This window comes from Protopterus annectens, chromosome 2.part0, assembly GCF_019279795.1.
Source record: "Protopterus annectens isolate FY-2018-M chromosome 2.part0, PAN1.0, whole genome shotgun sequence".
In the NCBI taxonomy this organism is placed as follows: domain Eukaryota; kingdom Metazoa; phylum Chordata; order Ceratodontiformes; family Protopteridae; genus Protopterus; species Protopterus annectens.
The window spans coordinates 1816673039-1816700899 of record NC_056728.1 but is presented as its reverse complement, the minus strand read 5'-3'; the positions used below and the strand labels follow the sequence as shown (position 1 = coordinate 1816700899).

Sequence of the window (27861 nt, the reverse complement as noted above, 5' to 3'; positions counted from 1 at the left end):
TCTGTGGTGGTAGAAGTCTTAAAAATTACTCTGCACTTGTTAGATCCACATCAACAGGTAATGAGCTCTTCTCTTTCTAGATGAACAGTCCCATCCCTGTGCTATGGCATACACTGCTACCTGCAGAAAGAGAATATGAGGTGTAGCCAATAAAAAGGAATAGCAACGGGGAATTTCATGTACATGTTTCATGTGATCTGGTTAACATGCTTTGCAAAGTTACATATTTAAAATTATCTAATGCAGGACATAAAACTGAAATCATGAAAAGCAGATTGTTCATGTTGGCAAGACCTTTATTACCAGACTTTCTGATTTACCTTTATTAGCTCCAATTCTTCCGTAGGCTGCCTATGAGTATATGACTGATAACAGTACAAAGTATTTAAGTCAATGAGTATGATTTAAGACAAAGCATACAGACAACAGTATTTTATTATCCAAAACCTTCACATGCTAGAATTTATAAAAGAAGCCAAAATAATAATAAAATTCATATATTTAAGTGATGCCTTGTCATTCCCATGCCTGCTCAGAAAGAATTAATGACTGCTTCGGGTATAATCATGTCTTGATTCCATGCAAAGTTGTGTGTATCAAGCACTTGTTTTATCAGAATGTCATGCAAAGTATCTAATCATTTGTCGAGTGAACTCTATTTTTAAATGTTTTGTTTTGCTTCCCATCCCCAATCTCCGTATCTTCAAGGACTGTCTTGCTTCCCTTTCCTGCTGATTTTATTAAATTCCTGAAGCTAACAGTGTCATGCATGTTTCTTGGATAGACTTTCAGTAAACAATTAAATATGAATTATGTACTGACATAAATGCACAATAAAATGTTTGCTGTTATCTTCTTTGCTCACCAAATTAATACACACATCACTTTTAGTACACAGTACCACCAATTCAAAACTTAGCACATTTTTTAATAAATGCAGTAGTTTAGAACTGCAAATGATAGTAAGCAGGTGATGGGTCAGGAAAATAAAAATTTAAACAGACTGCATTTAAAAATTAATGTTTCAGCATTACAAAATTGATTGTTGTATAAGGAGAACACTAGACATTTATTCTAAAATCCATTCATGAGAATTTCCTATCACCTGGCATTTAGTCATGTATTTGAAAAGAGATAAAAACAAACCAATAAACAAGCAAATAAACAACAAGCAAGCAAAATATTGTAAGTTTGTCTGTGCTTTCTGAATGCATTGTTTAATGTAGAATTGATATTAAATAACATCTGAGTTAGGTTTATAGCCATCCCAGATATGTTGAATTTGTGGATTTCCTATCAAATAATTCAAACAAAAAAAACACACTTAAGAATAATAATGTATTATGCATAATCTAGTTTATTCCTATGTGTATAAAAACACGGTTGTAGCTAGCTAGCAATGAATTCAGTGAAGCCGGTTTATATGATGCTGTTTATAATCGAACTAAATATCAAATCACCCACCTTCTGTAGGCAATCGGTTTTCTTTTCTAATATATATGAGCACGAGCTATATTTTATAGGACAGATTGGGAATGGGTCAGCTGTCAGTATATTTAAAACACTTACATAAGTATAATACAGCCATCTAAGGTCCTCAGTCAAGTACATTAGCACTTACTTAATATGTAGCCAAGGGTGCATCTTTTAATTTTCATTTCATACAGTGACCTACCATATTATGTACATGGGGATGAACATGTGTCTGAAGTCAGTATACGTGAAGATGAAGATATAGCAAGTTGCTGTTAACAGTTACTGCGTGTTTGCATTTCTTTAAAACATGAGTCTACTTCCGTTAGAAATGGTCTGGCATACCCTTGACTATTGTTAATTTCTTTGAAGACATAACAGCAGCACTTGATGAGGGACTGGCAGTGCATGCTGCTTCACCTTGCTAAGGTGTTTGAAACTATTCTACCACGGGGAAAATTAACATAAATTAAAAACATTAAATGCCTATCCATACCTACTTCAAATGATAAATAAAGCACTTGTTAAAAAATGCAGCAAGGCATGGAGCAGGACTTATCTGTCCATCCCAGTGGGGGTTGCCAGCAATATCCTCTCGGTACTGAGAAGCACTTTGTTTTTGGACAATTCTTCTCAGATGTAAAAATGGGAAATGGACTATGGTACTGACGACTGCAAACTGAGTAAGATAATTACGTCAATAAAAGATGCTAGTGCTCCTCCAGGTAGTCTAGAGCAAGCACTTGAATGGAACATTAGTAATGTTTTCTTGTTTAATGTCAATAAACGGTACATGAGGCTTTGTAAAAATTATATAAATTATGATTACTAGGTAAATGATAAAATAAACAAATAAACAAAAAAAATGCCATCATTAAAGACATAAGAATAACACAAGACAATTAACACTCTGACCAGTGTCTACCTAAGAAGTTCAGAAAAGAATATTATATAGCTTGTCTAGTTCCAAATGTCATGTTTACTCACTTTAGGTACATCATTGCACCCCTTTTTACCTCACTGATTTGACCTGTTATTGAATGCAGAGTTGTATTTTTTAGCCTTTGAACAAACCAAGTGAAAAAAATTGAAAGAATTTATTCCTTACACAAAAATCATATGGCAGTAAAACTTGAACTATCTATGGGATGAGGAGCTGTTTGAGGGTTGGCATAATGGTTAAGGTGTTTGTCTCACACTCACACACAAAGTACAGGGTTTAATTCCCACCCTTAAGGGAAATTGGTTAGGCTTAAAATGGCCCACAAGGGCAGCTAACCTAATACTTAACTACGTACCTCAAAAAGCTTCAGGATTTTCTTTTGTTTTTCTTGGATATTACTTAAAATTTACCTCTGGCTAGTCTCTAAAGCAAAATTTCTGATTCAAGTGTATTTCAAATTCCGTGCCTGATGGAGAGTTAACACCAAATCTAAGAACCTAGTACTAAAAATAAATAATAGCAAAAAACATTAAAAATGCCTTCAAAGATTAAGACTTAAACTTCTCTTTCAGTCAGAAGAAGTCAGTCATTAATGTCCTTCAAAAATAATGCTAATACATATATGGGAAGTAGAAAATATCAACAAGCAGCGAACTAGGTAGAGGTTTCATGCAGTGAGGTCTCTTTTGTCTGCTCTGACTTCTTTTCAATTACAGCAAATATGTTGGAAGTTAGCTGGGATGCTAAAGACTTACGCTGTTTGATTCTTCCCTTGCAACTTAGTAAAGTCCAGAATGCAAATCGAAATTGTTTGCTGACTACACAGTACAGAAGAAAGTTAATAGCCGAGTTTAAATACTGCAACATGATTCCAATATCTGCAAATACATTGATAAGCTGTTTGTAGTCATTTCGGTCATGATTTGGAGTATTATAGATAGTTCTAAGGATACAATAAGTCACAAATCTAGGCAGACACAAGGCAACAAATGTAAATGAAACAGTAAGGAGGAGCAACATTGTCCTTGTGACCACTCCCTTCCTGCCAATGACATTCATGGCTTTCTTTTGCTCTTTTGTAAACATCTTGCCAGCTTTGTGGAGCTCATATCCAAGTAGAAAGTTGAAAACCATGATGAGACTGAATGGAATCCCCCCTTGAATGAACGTGTGTAACCAAACAACGACTGTTGCATAGGCATCGTCTTTATAAGTGCACTGAGGTAATGCCTTGGTTTCATTTCCACTTGTAAAATTGCCAACAAGTACTTCATTAATCCAGAAGGAAGGCACACCAATCAGATGAGATGTCACAATGACACCAAAAACGATCTTCACTGTAATGGCAGATTCTGAATGTTGCTGCCTTGCATGAGTACTTCGCAAGACTAGATACCGTTCTATGGTGAATGCGACAATAATCCAGATAGAACTAAACATGGCTCCATATTCCATGACAGTGAGTAAACCACACCAGGGCTCTCTGTTCCAGAATGTATAGCCCTGCAGCCAGTACAGGGAAAGATCTATTAATGCTCCCCATAGCAAGCAAAAAAAGTCCATGATTGCGAGGGAAGTCAAGTAGATGCCAGCTGTCTTTGACATTCCACATTTCTGAAATTGTATCATGTAAGCTGTGAAAAGGTTTGCTATGGAAAGATGCAGAAAATTATATTAGTTACATTTTGAAATAGTTGTACAACAGGAATTAAGCATATGTTTGAAGCTCAATGCAATAACACTAATAATGCATTTATGTTTTTTTATAACATATATAAAAATAACAGTCTAACTACTAAAGGTTAGCCTTTACAGAGTTCTACAGGTACCTCTTGCAGAATACTCAAAATATGTAAACCTCTGAGCACTAATATTTTATTGACAAAGATAAATGCCATGATTACATATGTTCAGTTTAGCTGCACACACACACACACACACACACACACACACACACACACACACACACACACACACACACACACACACACACACGCAGACAAAAACACACACACACACACACACACACACACACACACACACACACACACACACACACACACACACACACACATGCATACACATGTGCTATTCACCCACTTCTTTTTCTTTTTTCCTGGTGTGTCATGGTAGTTATGTACCATGCAAGAATCCAGACTTCCTTTTCCATGGCTACTAATTCTACCTCATCCAACTATCTGCAGGCCAGTTGAAACATATAATCACGGTACTGCACCCTGGGACTTCCTTAGGGCTTCCTTGAAATGGGCTATGCTGGATCAGCATCAGTGGATGTTACCTGAAGACATCCTTATAAAATTACTATATTACCTCAGCTGAATCCTCTCAATATGTAGGAGCTCTGCTGTGAAGCTTCCTGGATGCCTAAACATCACACCTTATCAAGAGAGTAAATCCAGTGATCCCTTGGAAAAACCCTCAATGTCAATGCTTATACCTGTGATATTATTCTTTGAATCACTACCCACAGCTTGTTGCTGTACATGATGATGGGGACAGCAGTCTGACCTGTAAAATGAAAGCCTCGTCTGAGTGCTCATCTCATACTTTGCCCCACAGACTGGTTCATTGCCCATAAGACTCCAACTACTGCTTAGAAAGGCTTGGTGCTATCATGCAGTTACTTGCTATCACTCATGAACAAGTCCCTTATTCTACAGTGAGGGCATTTGGCTCCAAACAAGAAGAGACCTGTCCATGCTTTCTTTTTTTCTGGGAGGGTTCTGCGGTCTCATATTTGAAGACACTGGTAATTGTTCTAGCAACTTCACACTCAGGTATGAATTATTCAAGAGCAGGCCTTATGTTATGGTTAGATGAGACTACATTGCATTTATTGATTTGATAAGTAAGGAAACCAATCTGCAAACAATGGAGATAGTACCTGTATGCCCCCAAACCAGCCATCATTTGAACATCTGCTGCATCCTGATATCCTGACCATGAAAGTTGTGAACAATATGGTTGGAAATATGCATCTTAGTAAAACCTGGCATCCCCCTTGAACTAACCTGACAATGCCAAAAATGTAGGTAAAGATGTCACAAAGTCCATACAGAGACCAAGCAGCATGCATCAGCTTTTCAAACTCTCATGACTCCTTACAAAGTAAAATAAAGCAAAAGTGCTACTCCAGTGCTCCATGGCCAGGACAAAATCTGCATTGTGCATGGTTCAGCACTTATCCAGAATCTCCTACTCAACAGAGTGGAATAGACTTTACCAGAAAAGCTCTAAAGTATAACCCCTTAACTGCTGAAGCATACTCACCTGTCCTTTTTTTTTTTTTTTTTTTTTGTTATTAACACCTTTATTATCAATTAAGACACAGGCAAACATACATTTATATGAAAGATTACAAACCATATTAACATGTTCCAAGTTGCTAACGTTATTTTTTTGTATAACTATCACCAGTCCAGCGTTACATAAACTGCTCAGTTCCTGCCTTCCTTTAAATCTCGCTCCTTCTCCAAAACATTATTCTGGATGTATTGTTCCCACAATTTCCATTTTTTCTATGTAATTTGGTCCTACCCTTTTCTAAAGATTCCACTTTTAGTCCTTTAATCTCTGTTACAACATTCAATACTTCAAATAAGCTGGTTTAGACTTTGATTTCCATTTTGTAGTACTTGCTTTGTTGGCAGCCACCAGAATTAAACTTAGCAAGGCCTTACTATGCCTAGGCAATTCAGATCCTGTATCCAGCTTAAAAAAACATTTCCTTAGGTATACCCATTCGCTCACCCGATATTTTTGACAGAGTACTCTGTAGGGAATTTTTGAAGGCTGCCAGCTCATTATATTCCCAAAAGATATGTTCCCATTTATATCTTTTCCCCATCATGTCTCCAACATTTGCCATCTACATGAGGACAATTTCTTTGGAGTTTGCTTGTGGTATAAAGTGCCTATGCAAACATTTCCATGCAAAAATCCTAAATCTTCTAGACTTTGTTGCATACTTGGGAGTTGTGCATATGTCCTCCCGTTGTTTCCTTGTGAATTGCTTATGCAGTCTCTCTTCCCATTCATTTCTAACCTCCACTGCCTGATTCTTATAGTTATTGTGCAATATTTTATTTCCCCTACTAATTATCCTTTTTTAACAACAGCTTCTTTTTCCAGATTCAACTAAAAACTCTTCCAAATCAGTTCTTTCACTTAGGATTCCGCTATCCATTTCTCTTTGCCTATACTCATTCCCTGATAGGGAAGGCAGTCTCTAGCCTGCAGTTCAAATATCTCTTTGACATCTTCCCATTCTATTACTTTTCTCTCTCTCTCCCTCTCTCTCTAGTTATTTGCTCCCAGTATCTTCGTTCCTTTGCCACTTATCTCTAATAAATTCCAGTCTCTTCTTGCCTATTTTCTGTAACCCTAACTGTAGTCATCCCTATTGGCAAAATCTTCTTTCTCCATTTTCATGTTGGCTTAGTTTTTAGAATACTTTCTGCTACTTAAAAAATATAACATTCTGTATTTGCTATTATTCTACTTAAGGATCTGCATCCAAAATCCTACTATCTCCTTATTTCTTGAATTTCCCCCATTTGATCATCATCCCTTTCCAGAGTTATACCTTTCTGCTTGTGTTATGTATATAATCCTCAACTGTGTAGCACTAAAATATCCCTTCAAATGAAGTAATCCTAAACCACTTTGTTCGATTGGAAGGATCAGATTACCCCACTTGACCTTTGCTTTCTTCCCTTCCCAGATAAATTCTTTCAACTATTAATTAACTGTTGTCCACAACGTCTGCTCTGGTCAATAAAAATCTGCCTGACTTGTATATAAACTAAGTTTTTTGCTATCCATATCCATAAACAAAAGCTTCCAGTTTCTCAATTTCTGTATTATCTTTTGTTTAGCCTCTTCCCACATAACAGAATCCTTTTTAATCCATATTCCTAAAGACTTAATTGTATTGTTTCCTCATAAATATAGGTATTAAGGGTATTGCTGGACCAGTTTATGTGTAGGTACATAGTTTACAGCTACGGCCTTTATTTTATCTTCATTAATTGTATATTCCGAAAATATCTGAAATTGTCTCAAGATATTCCACAACACTGAGATGTCCTTTTCTGGTTTTATCAGGTACAAAATAATATCTTTAAATAATGCCAACTTTTCTTGATTACCATATCAAGTATATCCTTGAATTTCTGAATCCCTTATTTTCTTTGTCAATGGTTCTAAATGCAAAGTAAATAACAAGAAGGAAAGAGGACACCCCTGCCAGGTTTCTCTGTTCAGACACAACTTGGCAGACAGGAACCCTCCCACTTTATTTTTTGCCTCTGATCCCTTATATACCCTCCTAATTAACCTTATTATTGTATCAGGGAATGCAGATGCTTCTGTTGCACTCCTCATGAAATCCCACCTAGCACTAATAGAAGTAGCAATAGTATTAATACAAATATTGGTATTAATTATTTATTGACTTAATTTTCTCTTGCATTGCTGCTCATTAAGATTATGCAATTTCTTTATCATGTTCTTTAATTAAATGAACATTTTCTTACTGGCAATAATGCTGCTGTATGTAAGATTGGATCTACTTTGTCCTGGCATCTGACAAGCAATTGATTGTGACCCTCTCCTTGCACAGAATCATGAGTGGTGCATTAATGTGTCTCACAATGGAATCACCTATGACTAGAATGTTGGATTGTTTTGTGGTTTGCCTTATGACAGTCTGAAAGTATAGTAGTGTACACTTACCATAAATGTAGATGTTCGAGTGTATTCACTGTTGCAGTCATTACATTTGAGTAATCTGCTGGCAGGTTGCCCTCAGTCGGCCTGATTAACAAAGTCTTGGGTCCTGCATCGGCTGCTGTCCCTTCTTCCATGACGTCAGGTCATCAGGGGTATAAAACATGCAGCCGATGCCATTACATCAGGCTTTCTTGTCGCGCAGTACCCGAAGCAGAAGCAGTTCGCAAGTGCCGGTCGGCCGACTCCTGAAATTTTCGTTTTCGAGTTTCAGAACCAAAGTCTTCAACTAAAAAGCTAAGTACCCCGTTGGGGAAACTTTTTCTTGCTCCTTACCGATGTCAGTAAAAGTTAATAATTGCATTACTTGTGGGAAGCAAATACCTCATAAGGATTTCCATTTGTATTGTATTCCTTGCCTAGGCCCTGATCACGATGCACCTTGCTGTCGGTTTTGTGCTTTATTTAATCAGCGCACTATCCATCGTCGGTACATTTTTGCTTCTAAATATTTCAGTTCTCGGTTTAGTTATCCAGAAATGATGTCGGTTAGCCATCCATCTACTGGAATACCGAAAAAACGCAAAGAAAAAGACAGAGACAGGCCGTTGAGGTCCAAAACTGCAGACAACGCTTCTCCTAAGCCAGTTGCCAGTTTGCTGTACTCAGTGAGGCGCTTTCGCAGCCCCTGATACCCAGGCCGGGCCTAATGCACAACCTTCAATGAAGGAACACCCGTTCACGCATGTTGCCACACAGAAGACGCTCTAACTGAGAATCAAACGGGCAACGTCTAACTGTGAAATAGTAATCTCACCAATTAAGAAAGCTATAGATATATAGTATGACCATATACTAAGTGAGAAATGCTGATATATCATTGCCAGGATATGAAGTCTGAAACTTCAGTACTTTTTATGAGGAACATACCAAAAATATGGGGCAAAAATCTGGACATTCTGCAAAAATCTGGATAGTTGAGAGGTATGCTACCTACCCAGAGCTGGATCAAGGTCAAATAGGGCCCTAGACAGGGTAATGGATCAGGGACCCCCATACACAACCCACCCCCTGCAGCCATTCCAGTGTCCCATTACTTAACTATTTTTCCCCAGTTACCATAAACACTGTTCAAAACTCTCAATGTACATACTGTTTTCTGCTTTACCTCTACAATGATTACATATATTTGGATTTATTTGAAAACTTTTATTTCAAATTTTATAGCATGAACATTGATAGACATTTATTAAACAAAGCAATACAGTCTCACAATGAAAGCAGACTTAGCATTAAAACTTCTCTGCCACTGAAACACACATTCAAAGAAAATGTATCTGGCCAGTGGCAGATTGAGTTCACCTTTGGGCTGTTATCAAATTATAGGCCCCTTGCACACATTTTTAGGGCCATGCAAACATGCAAGAGTTCTTTGATTCTCCTTCCTGGTTGTATCAAATTATATAATTTGTGTAATGCAGCACCATTTGTTACAGTCTCTTCTAAATTTATAGTTTTGAACATTTTACCAGTAAGCAATGAAACAAAACATATGAACCATTAATGACAAAACTGCCCAGTTCAGAACATTTCAACCATAAAAGGCCACTCAGACTTCTGTCATTACAATTGACCATTATCAGTCAATATGCACAATCTCTGCAGAAGTAAAATCCATCTGAATAATTCCACATTAAAGACATCTGTAACTAATGAAGAGATTGCTGCTAGCAATAAACTTTATATTTCAGTGTTTCATCTACAAATTTAGTGCCTGCTGCCCTTGAAGAATAAATTGCCTATGTTACATTAAAAAAATGATAAACTGGTAATATTGCAATAGGGAATGGATGGCAAACTGAAAACAGGTTCATAGTTACTAGGCATTTCATCCAAAGGAGAGCATATTTAGAACTGCACAGATCACTGGAGATAGGGCACTGAAAGGAATAGAATGATAGTATTTTATGGATGTGAATTGTACTGTGGATGGGAGAAGCTTTGGCTGAAAGCTAACAGCAATACAATTGCTCCCCTGATTGTTTTTTGGGTTACAACAAATTTTAAAATAATACTTGTGTTTCAGAGTCATCTGCAGATTGAAAAGTGACAGCAGTATCCACCATAGCAAGCATAATGCCTAGGAAATGCTGTCATGAGACAGACATGCTCTGAGCTCAACACTTTACTTATAAGTACTCCAAACATTCAGGTCACATGACTCATGTCCCCATGTAATACTGCTCTTAAATAAATATGTGACAAAGGGAGATGCTGTCAGCACAGCTATCTGGAATTTTGTAAATAATTATATGTCATTTGTGAATATCAACATGATTCATATAAGATGCTTGTGTTACAAATGTATTAGAACTGTATGTCATGTGTGTATCAAACTGGTTTGTACAGACATGTGTGTTACAAAAGGTATTTTATAAAGTACTTGTGCTTAAAATGTAACCACAGTGTGTCCTATTGGAAAAGAACAGAAATGTACATGCACTATTGTAACTGTTTAAATGTGTATATTTTAATAGTGGAAACTGTAATACAGGAGGTTAACTTCAGAAAAATAACTGAAATTAAATTACTTTATGGCTACACCATAAAATATGGTATTTTTCGGTTTCAATTCAGCAAGGAGGCACAATGTCTAAAACTAGGGAGCTTTCTGTATTGTCTCTATGGTGAAATAATTACTAGTCTTGAAATGTGAAGGAATGTAATTGTTTTATGATTTCCAGCATCTGCCAAAGATCTGAGGTCTATGTATTTTCCCAGGTAGATGGTAAATACTGCCAAGCTTCCAGCAGTGGGGGGTGGGGTTCACCTGGGATGGAGTCAGATGACAAGAAATTATGTCACTCTGCGGGCTACCCAGCAGTAATATTTGAGATATTAATGTGAGAACTCTCAGAAAGAGAGAGAGACAGAGAGAGAGACAGGAATTCTGTATTCTGTCTTGGACCTGACAACAACAGGAACCATTCACCACACATCTGCTTGCTCCGATGAACTAAGTTTCCAGGGAACAGTATAATTCTCTTAGACATAGTCAGGAATATAGCAAAGCATAGTTTAGATATTTTTATTTATTTATTTGAGATTCTTCTGTAATGTTGTTTTAAATATTTCATGTGATTTTGAACTCTGATGTCCCCGTGAACATATACTGAGTATTTTCTTGTTCCTTTATTATTTATTATTAAATATATTTAAGCCTTTCATTGTGCCTGATCTAGCATTGTCGCCTCACAGTAAGACGCTGTCTGGTTTGATTCTCGGCTAGAGTGTCTTCTGCGTGTAGACATGCGTGAATGGGCGTACCTTCATTGAAGATTGTGCATCAGGGCTGGTAACTCAGCATGTAAAACTCAACTATCAATCATTAGCGGACCGGAGTTCCGCTGTGGCGACCCCTAACCGGGAAAAGCCGAAAGACACAAACAAACAAAATTGTGGCTGATCTGTCTACACATATTTAAGTTTTGAGAATACTTGCATATTTATTTGGTGACATTGTGTGGGCCACTCCTAATAGCCTTGCTCTTTGTCAAACTACTATTTGCATTAACATTAATATCAATATTATTACACAGTAAGATTGGGACTGTGGTGGTGATGCTGTGGTAGCGTTGTTGCCTCACAGTAAGACGTTGTCCTGTTCGATTCTCAGCTAGAGCTTCTTCTGTGGGGAGACATGCGTGAATGTGCGTACCTTCATTGAAGGTTGTGTGTCAGGGCTGGCAACTCGGCAAGTAAAAACTCTACTGCCAATCATTAGCGGACTGGAGTTCTGCTGTGGCGACCCCTAACCGGGAAAATCCAAAAGACACAACAAAAAAAATTACACAGTAAGATTGGGCACCTTTTGTTAAGGTCCTTAAAGTAGCTGATAAGGAGTTGGCTGGTGGCAGTGATAACTACCTTATAGTCTGGGCAAAAGGAGGCATAGCTAGTAAACCTGTGCCAGACATTTCCAGGTGAGTGTGTGTGTGTGTGTGTGTGTGTGTGTGTGTGTGTGTGTGTGTGTGTGTGTGTGTGTGTGTGTGTGTGTGTGTGCGCGTGTGTGTATAAATCAAACCTCAAAGAGTGCGTGTGTCAGCTACTTGGGCAGGGACACGAAGCACTGGTTGGACAGAGAGGGTGCTGGAGGTCTTGGCTTGGCCACTTAGCTGAGATCTCATCTCTATAGCTGTGTCAGTGGGGAGTCTTATTGGGGATCTGGAGAAAGAGGGTGAAACCAGCCCCAGACTGACTGTGGTCTCTCTGTGCTCTTAAGGGAAATTGCACTTGATACAGAGAGCTGCATCTGGAAATACTGTGTGTGTACCTGTCATCCTCCCAGTGTATGTCCCCCACTGGTGCCAGTGGAGAGGATTGAAGTTCCTTGATACTGGTCCAGTGGTGCGTTGTCACAATATACTACATCCCTTTTAATTTATAAAAAAGAACAACTACATATACCCTATAAACTATACAAGGCATTTTACATTACATATTTGAGTAATAATTATTTTTATACTATGTTAGTCAATTATAGGAAACTGCACATACAATAAACTTTATGGATGAAATGCAGTTAACTATTAACATCATGTTTAGTCATTAGCTCTGAGTAGCTTCTTTGTGATTCTATTATATCTGATATAGTAGCCATTATTAGCATGTAAAGAATCACCAGCCATTGCAGTTAACTGGGCATCAGTAGTCATTTAACTGCACTGCTTATAAAGCTCATGACAGCTCCTTAAGTTAATTCTTAGGACTCAGCTCTATGGTCAGCTAAAGATACTTTTGTGGGTATCTCAAGTATCACTTGGACATCTCCAGCATCTCAGAATCTCGGGCATCATTTGGACATTTTCAGCATCAAATTCTTGGGGAAAAAACTTTAACTGGTAAATTATACAGATGTCTTAGAATTTGATCTGTACAGATGCCTGCCTTTTCCTTGTACAATCAATGATTTCATACTTTAGTGTTGTACAATCTATGATATCAGACTGTATGTGATGACTTAATACAGTTTCTTGTATGTGCAGTTTCTGCTCAAAATTCTCTTTCACTGTCACTATGATTCTTTTCCCTTCTTGTAGGCAAGTTTCCAGTACTTTTATCATAGCATTTCTTCTTCTTTGTCTATCTTTTCCTCAACATTTCTGAGGCTTATGTTCTGCTTTCAGATGTTGAACAAATAAAAAAAAGTAGGTAAGTTGATCCCAGCCTTCTTTCCATCAACAGCTGAAAAGGAGTTTTACAACTAGTAAAGAGTGTATTTCTATAGTCTGCACATTGCATTTCTTCTTTATATTTTCACTATTTGGATCATGCATTCCCCTTCGCTATTTGGATTTGAAGTAAAATATAATGAAGCTCCTACGTGTTGAAAAAGTTCTTCAGTTCTTGGCATGTAAATTGTGGACTGCTGTCTGACATTATTTGATCAGTTACTGTACACTTCAAAGACTGATTCATCATGGTAAATGCTGGAGCATATTTCAGCTGCTAAGCCTTGGGAAACTTGGAGACATAATTAACACAGCAGAAAGTTGAGATTGTTGTTACGAAACAAGCCAGAGCCTATATTTACAAAAGGCAATGTTGGAATCATGAATTATTGGTTCCTCTTACTGACTGATTTCTGTACATGCTACACTGTAAACAACTTTGCTGCATTCATTCTACCTGTGCTATTATGTTAGGCCAAATGTGACTTTTGAGCTCTTTCCTTACATTTAGATATTTCTAAGTTAGAACTGTGGATTTTCAAAAACATTCAGATTCTGGTTTCTCACTGCTGATGTTAAACATCAGACTCTGAATACACACAAATTCCTCTGTACAGGTGAATGTACTACTTAATCAGTGGCTAAATATGCTTTGGATTATCTGGCCAACTAGATGTTATGACTTCTGTCAAAAGTAGCAGATCCATATGCTCTCTGGTAGGTGTCATTAATTCCTGCAGTGTTTTAGGACTCAATGGAATTTTTGTTATGACTCATAAAACCTCCAGATAACCTTCCAACAGATCTTCATTCCTTCATCCAGATATGTTCTACTCAGCAGATTAACAATCTACATCATTCTATCAGGATTTTAGCTGGGGTGGTTCATGGTAGTTGGCTACAGCCCCTCCATTTTTATTTGAAAGTTATTTGTTTTACTTTAATTCTTAAACTGGATTATTTCCTTATTCTCTGGGAGATAAGAACTCATACAGCAGCATACTTTGCATGCTTGGGAGTTATGATCTCTGCAGGAAACATATCTGGGCTGTTTTTTTTTTTCAGAGACAAGACTTAAGACATATTGTCCCATAGAAAACAAAGCGGTTAGTCCTTGTGACCCCTTCTCCTGTGTTTTTATTTTATTTTTTTTGGGGGGATAAAAATGTCATGGTAATAGAGCTAGTTGGGATATAAGTCCAAGGAACAAACAGCTGTATCTCTCATTAGTCTGCATGTTAAGTGACTGTGGTGCCTGAAGCAACTTTTCTTTTTTCACTAAATATTTTTTTATTATTTCAAATAAGATGTCTTAAACATTACATGAAATAAAGATAAATAACATATTTACAATTCTAAAACATTACTAACTTCAAACCATTTTATAACTATTTACATTGGTGTCTATGCAAATAACATTGAAATTCTATATTATATAAAGTTAGAAACATAAGATGACATATCTTCTTTGATCTTTTCGAGTATTTCCAGTACTTTCATCCAAGAGTAATAGTAAGAAGTAGATCTTTTAGTTCTGTTCTTCACTGTTAATATTTCCATGTGAGCAACTGTTGTTGTTAAAGTCTCAAATTCCTTGAACGTAGGTGAAGCCTCATTTTTCCAGTGTATAGTTATGATTTTACGTGAAATTCCCAATAGTGACCATAGGATTTTAGTGTCTTTTTTTGGTACACAGTTTGGAATAGGAGAGTTGAATACAATTAAAGACTTTGTTAATTGAAAATTATCATTATAAACAGTCTGAAAAAAATAGTTAATGGATTTCCAGTACATATTGAGACATATACATTCATAAAAAACATGCTGCCAATCTGCTTTTATCTTGGTATGGCATCTCCAACATTGATCTTTAATAGAATACATTTTGGCTAACCTATGTGGTGTATAGAAACTTCTGTGTAGATATCTCCAAGTGAATAATTGCCAGTATTTTGATAATGTAGAAAATTTGGAAGATTTTAGAATATTACTTTTTTCTTCTTCAACTGGAGGATGGTTGTTTATTAAAGTATAATAATCCCAGTATGATTTTTCATGATAGTTTTTGTTTTTAACAATTTTATAGATATTAGACAAATAACCTGTACCCTGATAAGGCTGTTTTGTGATAAGAATAAGGTATTCAATGAGTTTTGGAGCTTCATGTCTAACTGAAGGTTGCATTTGTTCTATTTTATTTATAAGAAAATGCCTTAGATTTTGTAAAAACAGCCAATTGTCTTTATATTATAATTATAAATTATCTGTTCCTTTGTTAGAATTTTCCCTTTCTCTATAAGTTGATGCCAAAAGAGTAATGTTTCTTCTTTAAGTATATTTATTTTAGATATTTGGAATGTATCTAGAATATTTGGTGTAAAAGCTATAGGGAAAATAAGAAAAATCCAAGAATTAATATTTGGTATTTTGTTTATATATGTTTTGAACACTGAAAGTGTAGAGCTTATATAGTTTGATGGCAATTTATTAATATTATTCCTTTTCCCTAAAAAATAATCTTTTAACATCCATATAAGGGGTGATGGCATTACTGTTAAGTTGTCATGTATGTGATTATAATTGATTTCTATGTAAATCTGCTCATGGGCTTGTTTCCATATAGGTGTGTATGAATTATTTAACCATAGTGTTATGTTTTTAATAACAGATGAGGTAATATATAAATCAATATCCAGTAAATTAATTCCACCATCTTCCCAATCTGGCAAATGTTTATTTAAGGCTATACGGGGTTTATTTGGAAACGATAGAAAATTTAAAATTAGTTTATTGTATCTTTGAATAATATATTTGGGAGGTGGCAATGAAAAATTTTGTATTAAGTATAATATTTTGGGAAATATGATTATTTTAATAAGATATAATCTGTCTGCTGTTGAAAAGATATATTTATTCCAGTAACCAATTGTTTGTTCTATTTTGTCTAGTATTTTATTATAGTTAAATATTAGAGAATCTGTTAATTCATTGAGTAGATGTATTCCCAGATATAATCATTTACTTTCTGTTACTATATATTTGGAAAATCTTTTGTTTAGATTATTTTTTTTTTACAATTACAGGGCATAATTTTAGTTTTGTTTTCATAAAATTTTAAGCCTGAAATATTTTGAAATTTATTCATGGAGTTAAATAGAGCATTCAAAGACTCATTTGCATCTGAGAGAGTTAATAGTATGTCATCAGCAAAGAGTTGGATTTTAAGGTTTAACATTTTATTAATACAAATGCCCTTTATGTTATTGTTTGATCTGATTTGATTTGCAAAGGGTTCTATGAGTAATGCAAATAACAATGGTGATAAAGGGCAAGCTTGTTTAGTTCCCTTTTTGATTGTTATAGGGCCTGATCTATATGATCCCAGTTTAACATATGCAGTAGATTTTTCATATAGTATTTGGATAAGATTATTAAAATTAGAAGGAAAGTTATATTCTTTTAAAACTAGTGAAAGAAAGTTCCAGTTAACCGAATCAAAAGCTTTATTAATATCTAATGAGATTACATTTAAATCTAGGACTTTATGTTTGCTATAATCTATTAATGTTAGTATTCTTTTAATATTATCTGAAGTATTTCTTCCTTTAAAAAAACCTGTTTGATCTTTGTGAATTAAGAAAGGAAGAAAGTGTTTGATCATATCTGCGTATATAGCCATAAACATCTTATAGTCTATATTGAGTAATGATATTGGCCTATATGAGGAACACTGATTCTCATCTTTATCTGGTTTGATATTTGGGGATATCAATGAATATTTCAAAGAGGGTGGTATATTCAAATCTTTATTGGCTATATCATATACTTTTAATAATAAGGATATGGCTTGATTGGGTATTCATTTATACATTTCTGGTAGCATATTGTCTGGGCCAGGTGCTTTATTTGTCTTGAGCTTTTTAATTTGTGATTTTAATTCTGTCATATTGATTGGTTTGCTTATAATGTCTATTTGTTCTTGTGTTAATTTAATATGAATATTGTTTTCTAAGTATTTTTTTATATCCTTAGTAGGTGTATCTTGAGTATTTATGGAATTATCAATGTTAAATTGGAATCTGAATGCTTCTAAAATATCATTTAGTTCCGTAACTCTTTTGTAAGTATCTCAGGTGTGCTGAATTAGTAGAGTATGAGTTTATTTTTATCTTTTCTAAGTTAATCATAATCTTATGATGTAGCAATTCTGTATACTTCTTATTGATTTGTGTAAGTTCTTGAACTTGAGTAGCATTACCATTTTGGATTTCCACTTTCAATTTATCTGCTTTGTTTTGTAAGTCTAGCATATCTTTATTCCATAACTTCCTTTTATTTATGTACCAGGATAATATCTTCCCATATGTAACTGCTTTTAATGAATCCCAGTCATATATTTCTGAAATATCTTCTGTGTAATTTATTTCTAGAAAGTTTTTGATTGTTTCTTCATAGAATTCTTTGAAATCTGTCAATTTTGTGATATAGGAAGGTATCCTGGTAATGGGATTTGAATAAAATGGTGTAAGCTCTATCTCAAAGACTATGGCATTATGATCAGATAAGGGACAATTTATAATTTTGACTTTGTCAATTTTTGTTATTATGTCATTGGCAACATATATTCTATTAATTCTAGAGTTAGTTTTATATCTATGAGAATAAAATGTGAAGATTAGTGAGTATGGTTCTGCAAATTCATTTATATCTTTTAAATACTACGTATCTATAAATTTTGATAGTGCTTTAGAGATAGGTTTTTTTTCTTCTTTTGGATTTAGAATCTGTATCTTTATCATTCATTATACAGTTAAAGTCTCCTGCCTATATCAGGCTACCCTTAGTTAAATGAATTATCTCTTCAAAATGCTGTTTAACTGTTTTTAATCCTAGTCCTGGGATCCAATATAGATTTACTAATGTATAGATTATCTTATTTAACTCTATTGAAACTAGACAAAACATACCTGATGTATCTTAATGAGTAGTAATTATTTTAGGTGTTATAGTTGAGTTGCGAAGTAGTATAGCTACTCCTCTTTTTTTTGTTTTGTATTGAGAGTTTATTAATACTGTGTAATTATTAATATTTAAGTTGTTTATATCTCTATCTAATAAGTGTGTCTCTTGTAAAAAGACTATTTGTGGTTTATGTAAGTTTATGTACTTGAATAGGCTTCTCCTTTTATTACTATTATTTAGACCATTAACATTTATGGATAAACATTTCATTTCCTAGTTTTGAGTTTGTTTTATGTGTGAGTTTATGTAAATATTGTTTATTCTTAGTTCCATCTTGGATACAGAATTCAAAAAGTTTTTCTTGTATGATTTTTGCATGTTTCTGAGTGACACCAAAGTGATAGAATAAAAAAAAAACAAAGAACTTCCAAACTTGTAATTCTTAACCTTAAAAAACATTCCCTATTGCTATGAGGTAATATACCTCTTTGTTTAGTTAGTGAATCTAACCAAACAAACTTTCTACCCTCACAAATAATATTTGGATCAGTTTCTCTTATCCTCTTAGTTTTTAAATAAAGATAATTGAATAATACATTAAGATAATCTAATCAGCTAAAATATATACATATATTCTTTAATCATCTTATTGTAATTCAATAATACTTATTTCTAATCAGGTTTCAAAAAGGTACAAATATTTAGATTAAGGTAGTATCATTTCAAAATAATTTAGGGTATTAATAAACATCATGTTAAAATCTATAACTGTATATTTCATACATCTGTTGAAAACTATTTACTGACATTACTGTATAATACAATACCATTGTTGTGCAATTGTTTTAGACTACTCAAGTCCGAAACCAGTGTTTAAATTAGTATTTGCAAAGTCATATTGGAATAAAAACATGAATAGTTCTGAAACCACATCATATTTCATGTTTAACATAAACTGAAATGCAATACAATGTACAAGTATATTAATATTTCTTTAGTAGACATTAAATATGTTCCTCTGATTGCATTTTTCAGCTTTTCAAAGACAATTCCCATGGCTGGAGACAACAAGATCAAAATTTAGACATCTCCCTTATCCAAGAGACTACTTATAATGTTGTTACTTGATTGAGTGTTTTGTTGTTAACACTTCTATCAACTTTCAGAGGGACTTTGTATAATCAAAACTGACACAGTACAGAGGTAAAACTACAGTGCACTTGACCACATTTTTAAAGCAAACATCTATGTATATCACATATTAACTCTTACAGCTTAGACTGACACTTAACCAGTGAGTTTATCTGCTGACAATAAGTGCTGGAGATATAATTTTGACTTACTTAACACCAGTAATTTAATCTTATGACTGAATAAAAGTTTAGCATTAAACATCTGGAGCTTCTCATTATAGTATTTAAAAAGTATACTGGAGAACATATCAAAATAATGGAAGCTGCTAAGATTTAAACTATTATGTATAAAAATGTTACAGGTTAAAATTCCTAACCCATTTTGCAGTAAATAGACAAAATGTATTTAAACTATGGGGTAACACCTTTATTACATCAAAAAGGTGTTTAAGAAGCTTGTTTTTCCTCTAATATCAGAGGATAGCTATGGTGATCCATGTACTGCAAGAGTATTATTTATCCTGGTAATTGCTTTATGACTGTATATAGAAGTATTTAATTCAAATAATTAACTGGCATTACAACAATATTTCTCAGAAAAGTTGTTTTATAGTTAATGACTAGATAGAACGCATCATTGAGAGGATACATTTATCAAATGTCAAGTGCTTTAGCTATAATATAAGTGTCCCCTCGAATTAATCCCCAATGAATTTACTGCTTACTAAACTTGCAGACTAATATTGGCTTCTTTTCATGTAGTCATATTGGAACATGAGAATACAGGTCTGCTGATTAGGAACAATCAGGCTCTCAACTGCTAGACAATACTTTTGTCTGCAGAAAGGTTTAAGAATTACGGTTGCATTGTCAAGCATTTTTGTTTACACTAACAGTAACATGATATACCCGCATACACTAGTATTGTGTCATTCTTGATAATGTAAAAAGCCAGGTAATATTATAAGAAGGGTGAAGCCACAGTCAGGTAATATAATAAGAAGAGTACAGCCGCAGTCATTATTCAGATGAGCAAATGGGAACAGCATGAGCCATCTAAGGATGGATAGCTCGTTGAGTACCTGCCACAATGTATGTTCATAATGCATGGTAACTTAGTAATAAATTAGGGTATGGGCTAAGCCTCTCCCTCTTCTACTCAAATTAGATTTAATACAATATGTATGTAGAACACAGATGCTTCGACAAAGTTCAAAGCTATATGGGATATAAATATTGTATAATTGACACATTGGGTTAAATCCACTGTTGTTATGTTACTTATTATAGTTGTTTATATAATTATTGCTTTTACTTTCTCTATCTAGTATATTATACTGTTATTTAAATGTTTGATTTGCTAAATGTACATTTAACCTTCTTGTTGCATCCCATTTGTCCGCTTGAGGGCATATTTTGGTAGCAGGACATTAGTAGTATTTTGTAGGAGCACCAGAGTGGCAAATGGCAATTTTCCTTAAAATAAACCTGTCAGTTGCTTGACATTTACTAGTTTCTTTAGAGAATTTGTAAAACAGCAGTGATTTTATTTGCTGATGATTAATTTCTGCTCTTTAAACTCTACTGTATAAAACATAGTAAGGGATAGCTAAAATGTCTGGAAATCTAAACTGACAGAAAGACAAGCAGATATATGTCCTTATCTATCAAGGTGCTGGAAGACATCAGTAGCCATAAGCTGAAAGTGCTTAAAAAATATATATCTGAGTATATTTATATGAACCTTTTATATTGTTTACATTTCCTTAGAAGGAATTTAGGTTTCTGTATCTTTAAATGTGAACCTAGCTTATTTCCTGACTAGACGTCAATTAGAAAGAGTCAGGGGATGGCGTACACAAGTAAATGCGACAAGCAATAAGTAACTCAAGTTTCTAGTGATGTTTGTGGCTGTTAAATTGTCTCGAGAACCAAGCGGGAAAAGGTATGTGTTTTTTCTTTTTTCTTTTCCCTTCTCTTACTTGGTGACAAACTCATGTAGTGTGCACGCGAGTACTCTAGTTTGCGGAGTAGTGTTCACAACTATCAAACTTTGCATTTTAAACATGCTATGCCTTATTTCTGTACAAAAGAAAAGACAACAGGATATCTAAGCTAGTCACAAGCATCTTTCAACTCCGGATGTCCGGAGCCACAACACATCTGACTTATAGCCTCAAAATATCACTTAAAACATATTTTTTCACTGGACTATATCAGTATGTGCATATGGGTCAAAGGCAGAACATCTTTTAAGATTATTTAAAGTAGTCTTATGATACAACCTAACTGAAATACTTCATTTCAAAAGCAACCCATTTCCACCCAGCATTAGCGTTTATCCAAACAGGGACACTTTTAACTTATAAAAAGTAATGCTGTCAGGGATGTAACTGATAATAAGTTATATAGCAGCCATTACTATACCTATTAAGCAATATAACCATATACTGATTAAAGTATTATAAGTTAATGATGATTTTATAAAAAGAGAAAAAATAAAAACAACAAAACACAAAGAGAGAAAATAAATAAATAAATAAATAACTATTTGGGAACATTATTATGCATTGATTACTCTGATTAAGAATATGAAAATAGATGGATAATAATGAAAAATAGAGTAATGTTTAAATTATGCTTAGTATATTGATGTGATTTGAGATAAATGTATTTACATCTATGCTAATTTTGACATTTAAAATATAATTGTAAACAGTACCTGTTTTGGTGTAACTTGAAGACAGTAAGAACTTTTCTTTTGTTGTTAGTATTATTATTTAGATTTTTACAGAATATAACATATGTAAGATTATTTATCCTTTAGTTTTTTTTTCTTTTGCTCAACAGTTTTCCAATTATTTACTTCAGCATTTCTTTTTGGTGTACTTATTGTCCAGTCCATAGATTCTTCATGTGTTAGGATGTTGTTGTTGGTAAGGTATTTTATTGCTGAATCTACTGTTTCAAAGATTTTTATTCCATTTGGTAGAAAAACTTTCAGTCTTGATGGGAATAAAAGATGGACTTTCAGTTGCTTTTTCTTCAAGGTTTTTATTATTTGGTAGAAATTCTTTTCTTTTTGAAACCACCTTTGTAGAATAATCATTGTCAAATCTTATTAATGAATCATTGTATTTGATGGGAGAATTTGCCCAAGCATTTCTTAATATAAGATCTTGATCTTGTGTAGAAAAAAGTCTCACAATTATAGATCTCGGCTTCTTCTTACCCGGAGAAGAAGCATTTCCAGAAACTGCTACTGATCTATGTGCCCGTTCTATACCATATGAAAGAGCTTCAGGTATTTTGTTACATCTGGTATCCAGGTGGTAAGAAAGTTTATCATATTGTCCCCTTCAGATTTTTCTGGTAGACGATATATTCTAATATTATTTCTTCTTGTTCGATTTTCCATATCATCAAGCTTTTCTAGTAAATATGTGTTCTGTGCTGAAGTAAGAATTCAGTTTGTTGTTCTATTTGGACTCTAGTGTCAATGTCACTTAATGACTGTTCAGTAAGTGATATCGGTCCTTTCTGCTGTGTAAACATTTCTTGAAGCTGTTCCAGTTGTTGTGAGCACTTTTCTTTAAAAGTATCTATTTTATTGTCCATCTTGTCGATTTTTATTGTAAGTTCCTGTATATTTGTAATGAGAGACTGCAGGTCTTTTTTGAGAGAAGAGTCTTGTGCTGTATTCCTTAGATGACTCATGCTGTAAAGCTGATATTGGTGCTGATTTTCCAGTAATTAATTTGACAGGAATTATTCAAGTTCTGACAATAAAATTTTTCTTATAGATGCTCAGAGTTATTAGAAATAAGTTAGTAATAAAAATTTCTTCAAATTAAATATTATTTTGTAACATTCCTGTCAGGAATTGTATTGAGGTAAGAGAGCTGAAATGAAGTGCAGCTATCAGTTCAGCATCCTAGCCACGCCGAAGCAACCTTTCTTGATGTAGGCTGAAGCAACTTCCAAAAAGTAAAGCTAAATGTTGCTGTGAAGAAGACAAGTGCAACTTGTGGTTATTGTTTAAATAATAAAGATGTGTTTTTATTCTGTAAGCCTACTGATGGGTATGGAGTAGGAGAGTTAGTGGATAAGTGTTTGTTTCCAGTAGATGTGGAATTTCTGGGAACTTAATACGTATAATGCTTCAGTAATCCTTACTAAGTTGTTTATCTTTGATTTAAGGTAATAAATGTGTTATTTAGAAGGAAGGAATATACATGTACAGATAGCTGATAAACTAAATATTTACTGAGGTAGTGAAGTCAGCAAGAGATATATGCTTTATTTGGGACATGAATCTGGGAGTGAGAAAGTATGAAATATCACTGATGCAGTTTTTGTGGTGTTATATTACCTATTTCATAGACTTACTGTTATAATATAATAAATATTATAATGTGCAATACTTGTTTTGTATAATTTCTAAAGTAAATTCTTGGCAGTGTGTAGCATAAAACACTATAGCTATAGGTACTGTAACATAATTATGCAGGACAGCCAAGGATTTTTAACAGATTTATAGTGCATGAGTACTTACTGCAGGTATTGTAAGGTACTTCACTGATGTGGGACCATTGTTTACTATATCAGGTTTCATGGTCAGGGAGCATAACTGTTAATTGTAAGTATGGTTATGAATATACACCTGAAACAGTTATTAAGTTTAAATTAAATATTTACAAGGTTAACACTACGTCTGAACATATTTGTTATTTGTTCTGTTTCCTGGATAATTTTTATAAATATTTTATCCTTACAGTGTTGTTTATCAAATATAAGAAGCATGTGTTCAAAATGAAATGTCACCTTGCATAGGGCTATTAATATCTTTCACACTTAGCCCAAACTCGTAACTGAATAATTAGATATTGTACGTTTATTCACATCACAGAATTGTGACTCACGCTCTCCTGAGACTGGCATAGCCCTCCTTTTACCTTTAGAATTAGGGAGAAACAAAATAAAATAAAATGAAATAATTAAGGAAGAAGGCCTCAAAATTAGGGGCACATTTTAAAAACTAGTACTATTAAATTAGGGAGCTAATAGAAAAAGAGTATGCAAATTAGAATGTATTTTCTTAAGTAAAAGTTTTTAAGAGTAATAATTATCAATATTAACTGATATGCAACAGTATCTGCTGATTGTAATCCACAACCTTTTCATAAACAATGTCCATTTTTGGAGGAGTGGATGAAAATCTGAGCCAAAGTTAGGGACATCCCTAAAAATTTGGAACAGCTGAGAAGAATCACTTATGTGAACCAATGTGGTATTTCTGTTTAGCCCTGAGATGCAATGACTTGGGACGAGAATAATTACTTAGGCAATACTAGCATCATAGTAACTCCCTACATTTGAGGTTTATTTATTTATTTATATTTGTTTACTGGGGTAGTGCACTGATCAATACTGACCAATTTCAGGCTGGGCCTGGGTGAAATATAAAACATTTCACAAGCAAAGGTGTGACAGCTTTGTCCACTACTAAAATTGACAGTGAAAATTTGTTTTCAGTGTTGTTTGAATAAGTGTGTTTAACCTGGAAATCACAATTCCATTTAGTAAATGGTCACATATGAGCAGCACCTTTTAATTAGATAAATTACAAGACAAATATCTGATAACATCCATCTCAGATGAGGAATTCACACAGAATATTTTTTCCTGTTAGCAGCCTTTACTTCCATCTCTCTATGACTATCAGTGCAAAATCAAACCCATACCCCTTTCAGGAAATCTAGCTGTAATATAACCAAACATCAAAGTCCCTGGAGTTTATTCAACATTACTTTTAAACTGCAGGTTGTTTTGTGACCTAATTATCATGTCTGTGTCTTTGATATCCATGTTGCTCTGAGAGGGCAATGAGTAATGACCGTAGTACTGATAAAATAGAATAATCTGTGTCCTTGTTCTTTAATTTTCATGTGTTATCAGTGTGCAAAACTGACTTATGTTAGAATAGAGTACATATGTTTACACTGCATATGTACTCAAGTAACTATTTTTGTACAGTCAGGGCTAAACATTTCTGTGACGGGGGATGTTAGGCTTTGTGGTTTGTCATATGTCTAAGGAAAAAAAATGCTGCGTGTTTCTGTAAGTTTCAGAATTATACCCCCTAGGGACCTCTTCAACCACCTCATATGTCTGAAATGAACTGTTTTTCATGGACTAGTGGAAGAAGAAGACTTCTGCTGGAAAACTGTAACATATGCAACATGGTGAGACCAGTTATTTACTTAAAATTGTAAGCATGCTCAGAATTGACCATACCCTAATGTAGTCCTGCTCCATTTCATTTAGCCCCACCAATTCAGATGCCTGCTATAATCTGTCCTCACCCACTTTGAAATCACCAGCTACCAGTGGCTTTCCTTTACTTTTCCATCATGTTTCTGAAATGTGAATAACTTTCTTTGCAGTCTTACAGGAGTTTTCTACACAGTTTGTTGAATGTGCTTTGGAAAAGCTTATAATCAGTCTCAACTTTAGTATGTTTTTGTTATACACAGTTGTGAAAATACCGATATCCATATAGTATAGGTAGCATTTATTTCTCAGTCTGTGCATACCTTGTTTGTCCATCTATCAATCTTCTTAACACAATCAATTGACAGGTCCCGTTGAAGTAATACTACTAGTGACCCTTGCTGGCTTGCATCTACTTAAAGTGTTGTAGGCCAGACAGTACTGAAAGTTTGAGTGTAGTTGCGGTAGTCACCATTCTCTTTAGCAAGAAACCCTTTTTGTTTGTTCCTTAGTCCAGCTCCAAATCACATTTCCTCAAGCAGCTTTTTCATAGGTACAGTTATCTCTAACAACTGAGGTTTGAATTTGTACAGATATTCATCATTTGTGAGAATCATATGAGTGCGGATGGTCTGTTGGAATTTGCACAAATATAATGCCATGTATCCTGTCTGCATCTAGTCACAGCCAACTAGTTGTAAGATGGTAACCTATGTATTTTGGAGATGGTACACAAGTTTTGCATTTTGTTTTATTCAGCTGGAAACCATGTGGCCTTAGTCTAACAGCATAATCAGTTTCATGCTATGTAGTTGCTTGGCTGAGCTTAGACTAAAGGTTATTGATTATGTTATCATCTTCTTTGCGGTCTTCAATCATATCAGCTACAGCTCTTTGAAAGAGCTGTGGAGTTGATGAAGTGAAAAATAAGAGTTTCAGAAATCTATATCTGCCCAATGGCATGTTAAAGCTATATAGCTTCAAACTAGCCTTATCTGGTTCAGTTTGCTAAAATCCCTTATTAACAACAAGTTTTGAGAAGAATTTTCCACTAGACATTGCAGCAATGATTTTTTTGACTGTCTGTAGTAGTTAATGTTACCTCAGAATCTGTTGATTAAGATCTTGTATGCTATGTAGATTCTGACTTTGCCTTGCTTCAGAACATTTGCCTTGTTCATTACCTAGGCACGTTCTAATAATAGCACCTCCATGGTCGTCTAGACACGTTCTAATAATAACACTGCCATGGTCTTCTAGACACGTTCTAATAATAGCACCACCATGATCCTCTAGACACATTCTAATAATAGCACCGCCATGGTCGTCTAGACACATTCTAATATTAGCACCGCCATGGTCCTCTAGACACATTCTAATAACAGCACTGCTATGATCCTCTAGACACGTTCTAATATTAGCACTGCCATGGTCCTCTAGACACATTCTAATAACAGCACTGCCATGATCCTCTAGACACATTCTAATATTAGCACCGCCATGGTCCTCTAGACACATTCTAATAACAGCACTGCCATGATCCTCTAGACACATTCTAATAATAGCACCACCATGGTCCTCTAGACACATTCTAATAACAGCACTGCCATGATCCTCTAGACACATTCTAATAATAGCACCGCCATGGTCGTCTAGACACATTCTAATCAAGGTCCTCTAGACAGATTCTAATAATACCACCTCCATGGTCCTTACATTTACGCTCATGCTCTTATCTTTCCTTTCAGAGTTATAGACACCCAGAATGGGGATGAATCACTGGCACAACATGCAGTGACAGTCTGGCACAAAAGCTTGATTTTTAAGCAATTGGGATTTTCAAATAAGTCAGAATAGTTTGTTAAAACATTAGCCTTTGTCACACTTGCTAGGCTTTTCTGTCTGACTGATGCAGTTTCTGTACCATTTTGAGGTAAGCACCACACTTTTACATGCTGCCTATCTGTCTGAGTGCTCTGGTTACATCTGTCTGCAAACTGTACTGGATGACTCTGTATATATATATATATATATATATATATATATATATATATATATATATATATATATATATATGAAGGTTTCTCTCACTGTG

The 27861-nt window shown here is 34.5% G+C and overlaps 1 protein-coding gene across 1 annotated transcript in view; it reads right to left on the bottom strand.

The window, feature by feature from the left end:
- Positions 1–278: 278 nt before the first annotated feature.
- LOC122793641 (probable G-protein coupled receptor 139) overlaps positions 279–27861 on the bottom strand; it is an 878014-nt gene continuing 850431 nt past the window's right edge. Inside the window, exon 5 of the mRNA XM_044061851.1 lies at positions 279–4065. Within this exon, the coding sequence (XP_043917786.1) occupies positions 3071–4065 (995 nt within the window). The 3' untranslated portion in view covers positions 279–3070. The remainder of the gene's footprint in view (positions 4066–27861) is intronic.